The sequence below is a fragment of the Maylandia zebra genome, linkage group LG5 (genome assembly GCF_041146795.1).
Source record: "Maylandia zebra isolate NMK-2024a linkage group LG5, Mzebra_GT3a, whole genome shotgun sequence".
In the NCBI taxonomy this organism is placed as follows: domain Eukaryota; kingdom Metazoa; phylum Chordata; class Actinopteri; order Cichliformes; family Cichlidae; genus Maylandia; species Maylandia zebra.
Window position 1 is genome coordinate 20739683 of NC_135171.1, and position 13294 is coordinate 20752976.

At 37.9% G+C, this 13294-nt stretch overlaps 1 protein-coding gene across 3 annotated transcripts; it reads right to left on the minus strand.

The window, feature by feature from the left end:
- Positions 1 to 972: 972 nt before the first annotated feature.
- Positions 973 to 10780, minus strand: stat2 (signal transducer and activator of transcription 2). Of its 3 annotated transcripts, none has more exons than XM_004544905.3 (24): positions 10610 to 10780; positions 10125 to 10256; positions 9893 to 10037; positions 9422 to 9517; positions 8738 to 8830; positions 8573 to 8651; positions 8334 to 8413; positions 8088 to 8239; positions 7826 to 7984; positions 7636 to 7725; positions 6847 to 6906; positions 6690 to 6710; positions 6500 to 6593; positions 6199 to 6246; positions 6019 to 6102; positions 5766 to 5864; positions 5507 to 5642; positions 5262 to 5314; positions 4982 to 5067; positions 4217 to 4353; positions 3917 to 4105; positions 3780 to 3834; positions 3498 to 3589; positions 973 to 1781 (listed from the first exon to the last, which is right to left on the minus strand). In XM_004544905.3, exons 2-24 carry the CDS (start codon positions 10253 to 10255, stop codon positions 1552 to 1554), a joined length of 2409 nt encoding a protein of 802 aa, XP_004544962.2. In that variant the 5' UTR covers position 10256; positions 10610 to 10780; the 3' UTR covers positions 973 to 1551. The 3 variants fall into 3 exon arrangements, with proteins under 3 accessions (XP_004544962.2, XP_004544961.2, XP_076740099.1); XM_004544904.3 differs by having other exon boundaries at positions 8334 to 8416; XM_076883984.1 differs by lacking the exon at positions 3498 to 3589 and having other exon boundaries at positions 1589 to 1781; positions 8334 to 8416.
- Between the last annotated feature and the right edge of the window lie 2514 nt (positions 10781 to 13294).

Consider the following 13294-nt stretch of genomic DNA (forward strand, 5'->3'; position numbering starts at 1 on the left):
TTAAACAAGTTATGCACTGTTATGCAACAGTCTGTGGCACCTCGGACTAACCAAGCAACCTGGGGGAGGGTTTCAGCCACTGAGTATGAGTCTCAAGATGACAATCAGAAAGGTAAATTTGGTGTTAGCATCCTTAAAATCTCTCCAGCAAAATAATGAAAAATTACATCTCAACAAGGACATGTTTCTTTAGGCATTAAGCGATCAACTCAGTCACATTTGAGGTTTACTAATGGGAAAGTAGAAAAGAAAATAATATTTCAATGTGACACTTGCAATTCTCAAGAAGTAAATATTCATTCTCTTTTTTGGGATAATTCATGGTTGATTGGCCATGTAACTAATTTTGAACTTTGCAACCTGAAATTAGAAAAAACAAGTATTCACTGACCTTTCTCCTTTGTTTCGGGGCTTTCTGTCATTGAAATATCTGTTTCTTAAGTCAACTAGCTTCCTACTTACTACAAAAGGCAGCGTCATAGGTGAAAGATGAAGCCAACCCTGTGACACGTACTGCAGCTCCTCTAGCTGCCTCTAGATTGTAAGCTATTCCAGAGAAAGTGACTTTTTCAGATTCCTCCTCCTCATATTCATGAGTCTCTCTTAATTGTGTCTATATACAGAGCATTGTTAAATTGCATAAACAGACAGCCAAACAATTTTGTGCTCTAGTGATTAAAATGTAAGTACCAATTAGCAGGCATGTGTGATGCAACTAAAAGCCAGCTAATGACTGAGGGCTTCACCCGTTGTTCAAATATGGCTGCAACAAACTAACATGACAGCATGACTTTCATGTCCAGCCTGTTTCTGTGCAAAAAAAAAAAGTTCTATCAGCAGAAAATCATCATAATAGTCAAAATATTAGTTCTAGTCCACAATTTTTACAGGTAATGAGGTGCAGGCTAAAAATATAAAACCAGTTTCCTACATTTGTCAATGTACAATTTGTGTTAATAATCAAACCACACATTTCTTCTTTACTGGTGCTTTTATTGTGACTTAAATGACAGTGTTACTATAAAAGGACAAACTAAAACAGGAAGTGTGATGTTCACGTGAATTTTATCACGTTGTATGTGCCAATATTAAAACAATAACAAAGGGTTCAAAATAAACAAAGATATAATAAATTATGTGCAGTCTATGCAGTAATAGCTCATACAAACCTTTCCCGCCTCCTTACCTGGTCAGTTTTTAAGCATGATTTAGACTTTATGCCTAATCTTAAAATAATAAAGTATGGACTGATATGAGTGCGGCTCATTCAATGTTCTTACGTGTATCTCTTCATATAGCAGTAAAAATAGTTTAGGATTCACAGGGATGCTCTATAAATTTATACAGTGAACAAAAACATCAGTTATGTGTGATTTTCAGGGTCATCAGATGGGCTGTTGAGCATCTCACATGAAAACGGAATTAAAAGCAAACTATTTCATTTATGCTGGATTTGCCACGTGTGCCACATTTTTCTGATAGAAATGCTGTACTGTGTGTAAAGCTAACAAGTGCATTATGTACAGTGATATGGTTGAATACAAACAGAAGCTAAGGGAAGCTGCCACAGGACTGTGGGAGCAGACAGTTAAATCCTTGAAGGCTGAAATCAGGCAGAGATTGGTCATCTTGCAGGAGGTCGTTGTCAAAAAGGTTTGGATTGTTGAGATACATCAGCAGATCCTGCGGTGGTTCTGGGTCTTCAACAGAGCCATTCATCATGGGATCAGGGTCATAAGATTCCAGTGGTGGCGTCAGAGGATAAAGATCCCCGTCTTGTTCTAAGAGTGAAGAAGGAAAAAAAAAAGTTGAATCTGTTGTCATCGCTGTGTAGTTTATTTATGCTCTCGCTAGGGAAATGAAACTGAAAAAACATGTGATTTGCTGTTGAAGCCCAAAGCAGAAAATAGAAAATCACAGGAACTGATTTTGTACAGAACATTTAAACGATGTCTAACTTAGATAGTTTTTTTTTTTTACCTCAGAATAGCTCAGTTGAATCGATACTAAATACAAATATCACATGCCCTTTGTAAAGGAATAGTTTATTTTATGGCATATTAGAAAAAACAAAAATGAGCATTTTAACCATCCGTAAAATATTTAAATCTGACTGAAAGTGTCTTTTAAGCTCAATAATTTACATGTTACTGAATAAATAATTAACCCTGTACATAAAAATCCTACACATGACTAAATCTGACTACTACTACACCCTCACCCCCATATTTTTCCGTCATAAAACTCAGACGCGCATAGAAAATACTGTTAATATTATTTTCCCTGTGAACCCAGAATCACGGAAATATTAAAATCCGAGAACATCAAGTCACTTAACGAGTGCAAAACCTCAGAAACTGTGAGAGTTTGACTGCAGCCATGAACAAAGCACTGACGCTATATGAATAAAACTAAATTGAACTGAATTGTTCTATATTACAGCACACACACATTTTCATATCTTAGTCCAGACATCTCATTTACATTACACTTTCCCTAGCCGCTTAGCCTAAACCTAACTATAACAAAACACATTTTGAACCTCAAAAATGCCTTCAAACGCGTGGGGACGGGCATTTTATTAAAGTTAAGCTATCTATGTACATGGTCTAGGACTTTTTTTTTTTCATTTTCCAATTCAAATTATGATTCAACCTCATAGCTGTTTGCCTTCGCTCAAGGCTTAAGTCTTTCTCTAAGGATTTTCTGACGTGTCAATAGAGAAAACAAATGGAAAATTTGCTTCTGAAAGCGGAGCCATTAAAAAAGCGGGCAGTCCCTGTTGCACTCTACAGTTCTCTATGACTTTAACCTTTAAAGCTTGAAGAGATCCAGCATGCATTGCAGATGAACAATTGCAAGTGATGAGAACAGGACTTGTAGGGATCAATGCAAACAGGGCAAAAGCACTTTGAGCAGTGAGGACAGCAGAGAAGGTGACCTCAAAGGGGAGATCGCAAAGATTTAAATCAGGTAAGATTTTTGCTTGTTATGAATGGGATCAAGCAAGGTTTTGATTTGACCAAAAAGTCAAACATAACGTACTGTAAACATTTTTGTAGTAATTAAATGAAGTAAATATAATTTAATTGTGAGTTTTAGAGATGCAAGTATGTATATTACTTCAGTAGTCATTTTAATAGCGACTCCAAGAATGTAATTTAATGTAAAAGGACCAAAAAGCAGCAGGATAATAAAACGTGTTAGTGATTCTATTGCTTGGCCAGAACAAGGCTTTATGTTCACTGCACCATGTGCATGCAGTAAAAGCAGCCAACATTCCCACAAAAGTTCAATTCAAGGATAAAAAATAAATAAATAAATCTTTTAAAAAGCTGTCACCTGACATCTACTATATTCAGACAGCATGCTACGCATTGATTTCATGCAAAGCAAGACCATCACAGGGATGGTGACAGAGATTTTTGATGGAAGGTGAGTAATTTGTTTGACAAGGTCTTAAGCTGGATTGGACAGCAAGGAGAGGCATGACTCACCAGCTGCCTCTCCACACAGGCCATTCATTGGCTCCAGGCCTTCACCCTGTGCCATGTCAGAGGGCATGGGTGACCTGGCCTCCAGTGTGTTCCTACATGACCAATGATAAACAGTCATTACAACCATTAGCTCATGACATAAAAAAAAGGTGTGGGCACACCACTTTTTAAGTGAAGTGTATTTAAGTTTGTTGTATTAATGGGATGGGTTTTTTTTTTTCTTTAATTCCAACAAGCAAGACACTATAAATTAGCCTGAATGTATATGGACCGCATACTTACTCCTTGGAAACAAACACCAGCTTGGTTTTGATGTACTTTATGTATGGACTGTCCTCTGAAACAAAAAGAAAGAGAAATTTGATTTAATGGGTCATCTGCAGGACTAACTTCAATAATATTTTAAATGGTGGCCTTACCTCCACTCTTCTCAGTGTAATACTTTCCAAAAGCCTTATCTTTCGGGGTGTCCGGATACAGGTAGAGTAGAGGATTTTCTGGGACATTTTCAGCTTCTAAGATCTGGTAATTTCGAATGATTTCATGGAAGGGAATCTGGGAAAGGTCAACTTTGGTGAAGGGCTGGACTGTCTTTACATCAGGCTCACCTAAACAGACAGTGGATGATGTATTAAACAGGTTACCCCGGCCACTGTGAAATGCAGCTTAGTTGTATTTCTTTCAGACATACAAGCAAAAAAAACCCAAAACACTCTCACCAGTCACAGTGATCTCCACCCAGGAGAAGGTAATTCCCCCAATGACGCTTTCACTGAAACGCAACAAGAACGTGCCTCTCTTTTTCTTCTTCAAGAGAGATTTCTCTTTGCCTTTGGTCACAAAACCCATGATGAGCCTGAAGCACAAAAGGAATTTTATTTTAAAAGGCAAACATTTCAGGTTTCACGGAGACTGACGTTATGAGCTAAACTGGACCATGCATATTAGAAACAGAGTTATCCAGATTACAATACTGACAGTGTGGCAAGTGGCTGGATTCTTTTAATCTGCTTAAACATTAACCTGACACTGCTGTCAAGTTTTCAAATACAGACGCTTACTTTTCTTTACATAAAACAGACATTTGTTGATAACATTTGGAGGACAACCTGCAGATTTTTCCAAAAAAGGATTATCCAATATAGTTGTCACGAGTTAAGAGGTACCTATTTGTTCTGTGTGACGTACAAATAATATGGAAGGTACAGTACTGTGCAGAAGTCTTGAGCCACATCTCATTCATTTAGAAAGTCAAAATCCCTTGTTATTTTGTAATTGTGTAAGCTGTCTTGAGCAATAGTTCTCCAGGCTTTCTGAAGGTCTTTCAAAATTTTTATTTGGACACTGGTTTGTTTTTCAGTCATTCTCAGTCCAGTCCTTAAAGTTAACCATGATCAGAGGAATGTTTGTTTTGTTTAACCCATTAAAACTGACCTATGAATCATTCAAGCAAAAAAGCTTCTAAGAATGTATAACAATCATACCCATCCCTCCACAGATCCTCAAGGTATGTTTTCACCATCATCAAAATGCCATCAAACCACACCCAGAAAGTGTCAGGAGTATTCTCCTGTAACACAAACAGCAGAAAATGTCATTTGGACACACTTACAGGCCTATGTTCTCTGCAACGAAATGCTCAGATATATTTAGATGAGATGTAATAATTGTTTTTAGTGGTGAGGCTTAAGGTTAAATTACTCAAGACTTGCAAAGTATGGCTTGAGGGATTACAAAAAAAACAGTAGCTTTTAGGGCTCTTACCTTGGTAAATTTTGACCACGGTACTGTGCAGCTGTCATAGTTTGGCTTTTTGCCTGGAGATTAAAAAAACACGATGGACAATCACAAGCATGCTTACAAGCCACAAAGGACAACGAATTATGTCAGTCTTGTGCTACTATCTATAAATGTAAAGTTTGCAAAATCAAGATACATTTTAACAGTACATGAAAGTAGGTGTTGTCAACAATGAGCAGAATGAAGCAGAAGACGGTGGAAGAATTTACCAAAGAGCTTGTTTGCAATCATTTCCAGCTGAGTGTCATCCAGGCCACGTTTTGTGGCCGAGAGAAACTGCCAGCTCAACATCTCTCCAAACTGAGGCCAAGTAGCTGCAGGAGTGTTGGCGAAGAACATAACATCCTGGGAAAAGCAGACATATGCACATCATATGTACACGATTAATTTAGTCTGGCCCGTAATTGTATTACAAGGGAACTTGAATGCAAAAGCACAGCATGTCTGCCAGTAACAGTGACTTATCACCTTGGGATCCTGACTGAGCATGTTGAACCAGAGGACAGATGCCCAGGCACTTTGCTGCTGGCTGGAGTTTGAGATGATGACCACAGGGAGGGTGGAGGCCTACAAGTGTGTGTGCCATAAAAACATATAGCTTCTACTTAGGTCATAGTTCTGTCACCAAAGCTGCAAATTAATGATTAATTTTTAAACGGAACTAATGTTCTTTATCTGTGATGGCAGCCATATAACATGAAAAACGCAGAAGAAACTCCACCTGCAGCTCAACAGAGAAGCCTTTCAGCTCAAATACAGTGTTGAAGTAGATGATATGCAGCTCCTCTGTAACACTCAGAGAAATCTATAAACAAGAAAGTAACACACAGATCATTATTCCTTTATTATGATGTAACATTAAGAAGAGATGGTATCAGCAGGGTTACCGATATTAACTCACATCACTGACTCCTTTGCCACCACCTCCTGATTTCTGCTCCTTCAGAGTCTACAGACAAATAGTATTTATGAATTAACTAGTAAGAACGCACACACAGTCACTCCCAAATAACAAATAAAAATTCTCACCTGCCAGTAAAGGCTGTATATTGATATAAATGTTATTTTTTGAATTACTTGAGTGTAGCTGATGTATTACATGTTAAATACATTGTTAAATATTTGGTTTTAAACCATTTTTGTGTCACAGTTGTATAAAAGTCTTTGTATCTAATTGCTTATGAATTCATTATTGAATATACCAGATGTCTGAAGTCTGCCACCATGCCTCCATTCGTGCTCTCAGCCATGTTCAAGGCCTTAATTTTAGTCCCCAGGACATTGAAACGTCGATACCTACAAAAGACAGGAGGTTTACTAAAAACAAGTTCACAGCAAATGTCAAAGCTCAACGTGGCTTCTGAAACTTAGATGTAAATGAAAAAAACTTGCCCTTTGATCTGAGGAGCCTCCCTATATTCAAGGGTGAGAAAAAAACACAGCAGACGTGATCACAGGGAGGAATTAGACATCTTTCTCTAATGTTAAATCCTGGAAGTTTGTTTTAAGGGTAATGAAAACAACTAAAGGTCTGAAAGAGAAAACTTACTTGTCCATGGATACATCCACTTTCATGGAGTGGTTCAGTTCCGGAAACTTCACAAGAAGTCTGAAATGGTTAAGTCAGGTGCAAAATGTTAGAGCTTGAGAAATATGAAGATGATGAAGACAAAAATGTAAAAAAAAAACAGGAAACCAGGAATGCTCCCAAGGTCACAGCATGGAAGAAGATGAGATGGCTCTGCAGGAATGCAACAAACTTTCAGACTTACTCGCATTATTTCACAATTGATTCTTTGTTTACATGGTGGAAATAAAGGCCAACAAAACCACTCTCTATACCAGTCTGTTTCTATAAAGATACAGCAGCTTGATATGCACATTATCCTAATAAGTACAGCATAGTACAGTAAGATAAGGGGGGCGCAATGTCAAACATATATTCTTACTTTGTGTAATATGCTGAGATATTTATAATTTATAATTAATTAATTTTTTGTAACTTTGTAATATACTGTATTATTTAATTTGGTTTAGTTAGTAAATGTTCTTACTGTCTTGGAGCACAATAAAGTATTCTGATTCTGACATTATTTACTGTAAGCTCATTAGTGGCTCTACAGGTTTAAACATTTTCCTAAAAAGCAAAAGATCAAAGTTCAATCCCAGGAGGAGACACAAATCCCTCTGGGGTTGTGCCAGCCAGGACACCCAGTGTAAACAAAATCTGCCAAATCAAACATGTGGATTAGGGAGCAGCTGAAAGTAGCTCTCTTATTAATGCAGATAAGTCCATTGAAACACTGCGTGCACGCTGATTTCTGTGCTGGGCACTGACCTGGCTTTGACAGAGAACTGGACATTTGTGCGGAGAACCAAAGATCCTTTCCCCTGAGGCATGGATGGCTGAGTTTCAACCACAAAGGAGCTAAATGTAAACGTAAAAGAAAAAAAGGGAATGTCATTTAATTAACTAAAAAAAACATAAAAGTGAAAGAGAACATCATAGAGTGTCCTAAAAGAAATACCTCTTGAGTAAGTCTCTTAGAAGAGTGTCCACTCTCTTCTGCAGTGTGGGGTTTTGGGCCTTCACAGGGTCATTTTCATAGGACACTTTTCCTACTAGCTCCTCCAACTTAGTAAGAAACTCCCACACCTGGAACAGACACACTGCCACACAGCTGAACCTAGAGATTCAGAAAGAGAATTTATTTTAATTTCATGCAGATTTTAGAGAATGGGGGGATGGACTTTGGAAATACAAATTCAGCTCAAAGAGAATAAACATACCACTTTTCCAGCTGATCCAGGCAAACATTGTCCAGAGCACCAATGCATGCTTTCTGCTGCCTCCTCTGCCACTCCACCAGCTCCTTCTTCACAAGCACATCAATGATGTCCTGAATCCTGTCCAGAATATCATTTAGGCCTGACAACGTGCTCTAAAAAGTGATAAAATGAGATAAGAATGTAAATAATTAAACAACTACAATAAAACATTTAAGAATATATTTAGGAATATTACTGACTCCATACCTTCCTGCAGTTATTCAACTTGTTGACAAGCAACTGAAGCGCTTTAATCTGTTCTTTTTTCCTGGCCTCGTCTACCACAGCTGCTTAAAAGTTTCCATGGTGGGATGAAAATTTCCACATGACAAAGACCAAAACAAAAGAGTACATGTAGCTCTGATTTAAATCTTTTTTAGATTTATTACTAACTCTCACAGACATTAAAGCATGCAAATATAACCAGATTGTTTTCATTTGTTTACCTTCCAACTTCTGGGTTTGGAATTTAAAATCAAACTCATCTTGCTGCTCCTCCAGACATATGATTGTATGTTCCATACACTATAGCACAAAAAAGGAAATGAAAAAACTGCGACATGCTTTATCCATATAATACAAATAATAACACAAAGGAACATAATCTCCACCTGCACTTCATTCCTCAAGCCAGCCAGTTTACGTTCAAGGTCCTGCTGACTGCTTGTCTCCATTGCCTCTGGCTCAACTTGCAAAAGCTGGACCTAAGAATAAACAAAGGTGGAGCTAATACCAAGATCTTATTGTCTTTCAGATGTAATACTGGGTGAAGCTGTCACAAGGGAAATAGTAAGTGAGAGTGTAGTGTAAAAACTGCTGGGGGGAAAATCTTCACGTTTTAGCCCACACAGTGAGTTTCATGGTTCTATTTCGCACACACAGCTCTTTTTAAAAAACTGAATGGAAAAAACTAAAACAGGATAAAAATTTACACTAGGCTCCTTGAAAGTTTGCATTTAATTTTACACTTAAAAGCTGAATTGCAATACTACAAACACAACAGCTAACAATGGAGTCATAACATAAAAAAAGCCAAAACATGGCAATACACCAATAGATCATATGATATAATGTTTTCCTGTAAAAAAAAAAATACCACATACAGGTATATCCAAGTGTGCAAGTGTAGTGTTGGGGCACTATTTTTAGCAAAGCATTACCATTTTACAGTACATGCTAAATACCTATGCTTTTCTGGGTTTATTTCTTTTCTTAAGGCACTTAGCTACATTGTTATCAAAAGTGGCTATACATAAAGTTTATTTTTAATTACCACAATGAGACGTTACACCAACCTTTTCAGCCAGTTCAGCGCTCTCCAGGATTTCCTTCTCTTTTTCCAAAAACCAAAGGATGGTGGTTGCCAAAGCACACGGATCATCCACATACCTCTGTAAGAGAGAAATAGCAGAGGCTGGGAGTCACATGTGTTAAAGTATATTATATTACACTGATACAGTATATAGGCCAATCAACTGTGCAGACTTACTGGAGGTCATTAAAAGGCTTTTTTTTACTTTTGTCACTTTTTATAAACCTTTACTGTCATATTATCATTTCTCATCAGCCAATAAAGGATTAATAACAGGTTAATGTTTTCCTATGTCTAAATATCTCTCACTTGGCTAAACAGGAAATTCTGAGCATGTAAACACATAAGCAAATCATGGTAAACGGAGTGGTTGGAATTATGATACTATTATTCAAAATTTGCTTTTCCATTTTAAACCAGAGACGTCACTGGGTTGCTCCTTTACTGGACACACCTGAAAGTTCTGCTTATAGCGCCTAATGTTGTGCTGCAGTAAAAATGACTCCTCCTGGACAAAGCGGCTGTGTTGGATGTCCAGATTCTCAAGCAGGACCTGGAACAGCACCATAGCAAAGGCATGGTCCCGTGCTGCCCGCTGCCTGTAGAAAATGACATAATAAGAGCTTTTCACAGCCATACTCACTTACAGTAATCATTGAAACTCGTTGAATCACAGGGTTCCTTACCACTCCTGCTTCTCTATCCAAGGGGCCAGGTAGTGCCGAACATCCATGGGTAAAGCATCTCTGTCATAGAGCTCGTGTAACTGCTGTCGGTACGCAATAGGAAGCTGTCTCAATCTGTCCCACTGTGCCATCCTAAGGCACACAAACAGCCAGCAATCACATTAAAGGCTGGATTCAAGTCAACGGGAACGAATGTGTATCTATGCCGGGTGTTAACTTGTCATCCTAGAGTGCGACTACTTTATAAACAGTGCCATAAAGAGTATAGTGGGCGAGTTTGTACCAGTATGAAATCAACAGCTGAGCGAACAACAGATGACCGTAGACCAAGTCCTTACTGCATGACGTGAAATCCGTGCACACTGTTTAAGAGCGATACTGAAAATTTAAACTTTATATCTGCAGGTAAGCTAGCTGGCGGAAAAAGTGCCAAGACCACAAATACCCGTCGATAATGACCCGTCGATAATAACACATTTACTCACCTCAGTGCAAGATATCAGTGCGAATCCACTTAGTATACCTTATTAGCTTTCCGCTAGATTAAGACAATGTGCATATCTAGCTCTTCCGTCGAGCTACTTTGGAACGCTGGTAAAACAAAACAACTGTCAAGAGCAACCAAGCGTGTAAAGTGTTTCCCCGTCAAGTCTTTATTTTACTGCTTTTTCATTGGATATCTATTTGTCCCGCCCAAGAAGACCATGACGTCTAAACTCCCGACGCCATTTTGGCTCTGAAAGAATTTCCACCAAAGGCAGTTAAAGAGCCGAAATGTCGCGAGAAGACTCGCAGATTCCTCGTGAGTTCAGACTTAACGCCTGATTGGTTAGTCCGTGGACAGGACCACGCGTTCTGCTGGTTAACGCATCTGTCAATCTCTCGCGTTGCATAGCAGTGAGCAAAATAGAAACTTACGGCCGTGTAACCAAGAGATTTCCCGAGAAATGACGTTTCGAAAGTGACAAAGCCAAAGAGGAGCATGTGACTCACAACAAACCTCAAAACAGGTTGTGTGTCTTCGTAGAATCATCTGAGAAGAAAGCGTTTTTTATTGTATTCCCACGTCGTTTTTATTGTATTCCTTTATGCAAACACAATGAAAATGAAAAAAAGTACCTTTACGTTTATTGGAGTAAAATTCGAAAAGCATGACGTTTTATCCTTCATACCTAGTATTAACAACAACGTTAATACTACTAATAATAATATTAATACTAAGAAGAAGAGTAGTTGGTGTTTTTGTCTACCAGTGAACTAAAACGTTGACACACATGGAAAGTCTCCAGTTCTTTGTGCATATTTTCAGTACAGTAGCTGCTCCCCAGAGCTGGCGTGCAACGAAGTACTTAGAAGTACAAGTACTTCGTTACTGTACTTAACGAGAATTTAGAAAAATCAGCATACACAGACTGTCATTTTGTGCGCAGTTTGTACAGCTTGTTGCTAACTAAAGGTCCAGTGGAGATGAAGAAGAAAGGGTAATATATTAAAGGCAAGAACTGCTCAGAGGTATTTACGCAAGTCCTCATGTGTGTAAATCAGATATTGGGTTTGTGCATGTGACATTATGTTTTTCATACTGTGAAAAGTGCTGAAAAACAAAATCTTTGTGTTTTTAAAGGTTGAAAGAAAATACTCAGCAATTTACTGCTCCTTAACCCACAGGGGCTATTCACAGTGGGTGGCTCCGCATGTTTTGATTTACAAGCCAGGCATATTTTGCTTATTAGACGACAGCACACTGTATTTAATGTGTTCATTCTCTCGATTTCTACTGTCACCAGTAGATGTCACACTTCACTCAAAGAAATTAGGATGCCAGTTTGGATTTTTTTTTTTTTTTAACTTTGACTCAAATGCGCCATGCAGGTGTGAAGAAATTCCTAAGTTCTAAATATAATTTCTCTTTTGCAAATCTAATATAGTTATTATTATTAACTTAACCATACATTCTATAGGTCTGTTGGGCCTATCAGATTAAATATTTTGATTCTTATCCTTTTTTCAGTATATTTAGAGTGTGGCAGGTTATTTTAAATAAATAATATGTTGTGTAAGAATATCTTGATCAAGTCAGAGGGAATTAGGCAACAGACAGGCAACACTCTGCACTGGTCACTGGTCAGTCACAGGGCCAGCACCAAACACACACAAAAAAAGAAACACAGTGGGTTTCTTTCTTTTGGTTCATAAATAATCTGCATCAACAGAGAGAACAGACAAATTCACAAACGTCTCAGACAGCTGGAATTAAATAGAAATTTGAGTGTATCCTGTAAGCCAATACCAAGGAGCGTCTCTTAAATCTAAGTCTAATTTGCAACAGTGTGGCCAACTGCAAAATGTCAAGGCCCTGAAAGTGAAGCAGTTAAACAGAATTTTTCACCCCCCTGAAGGGAGGCAGTATGTAATCAGTTCGGTTTGTTTGTCTGTCTGTCTGTTTCTTAGCAGCATAACATCCACTGTTTTGAAGATATCAAAATTTTGTGTGATGGTAGATATCAATAACAGCTCGAGCTGATTTAATTGTGCTGAAAATCGGGCCAAGGTTAAGGTCAGGGTCACCCCAAATGATAAAATCAGTGAAAACTTTAAATCTACCGACAATTCTTTATGGCTTATCTTCAAATTCCACAACTGGCTAAGCATTTGACCTTGAACTTCATTGTTAGCGTTTACTTTGAAAAAAATTTAAATAAAACATAAAGAGTTTTATTGATTTCATTTAAGTCTGTTCTAGTTATATGGGTAAAGATAATAAAATACATCACAATCACACACTAACACATCTGCACTTATGGCCAGTTTGTGTTATCTGTTGGAGTGTGAATGTTAGGTAAAAGTCCTTAGGTATTGCAAAAAGCCTTGTACAAATATGTGTGTGTGTGTGTGTGCGCGCATGTGTGTGTGATCAGCTGACTCAAATTTACAGTATGAAGCATTTTGATTGCTTAAATTGAGTTTGAAGGCGCCTTATAAGTGCCAAACCCCATGCCACTTATTTTCTTCTTTTTAAAGTATTATGTAAATATTCTTTAAAGCATCACTTAGCGTCAGCTGAAGTACATACACAGTTTAAATTCCCATGATTAAGACTGTGTTAGGTATGTACTGCAGTTCAACACGAGCGTGCACATTAAATATTTTCAGCACAAAAAACAATCTGA

Bases quoted from the DNA above. Each gene is read 5' to 3' on its own strand.
- stat2 (XM_004544904.3), bottom strand. From the start codon at position 10,255: ATGGCACAGTGGGACAGATTGAGACAGCTTCCTATTGCGTACCGACAG. The intron at 6,907-7,635 runs GTCAGTGCCCAG...TAACCATTTCAG, and splicing joins CAGTTCTCTGTCAAAGCCAG to ACTTCTTGTGAAGTTTCCGG. The intron at 5,068-5,261 runs GTAAGAGCCCTA...TTTGTGTTACAG, and splicing joins CGTGGTCAAAATTTACCAAG to GAGAATACTCCTGACACTTT.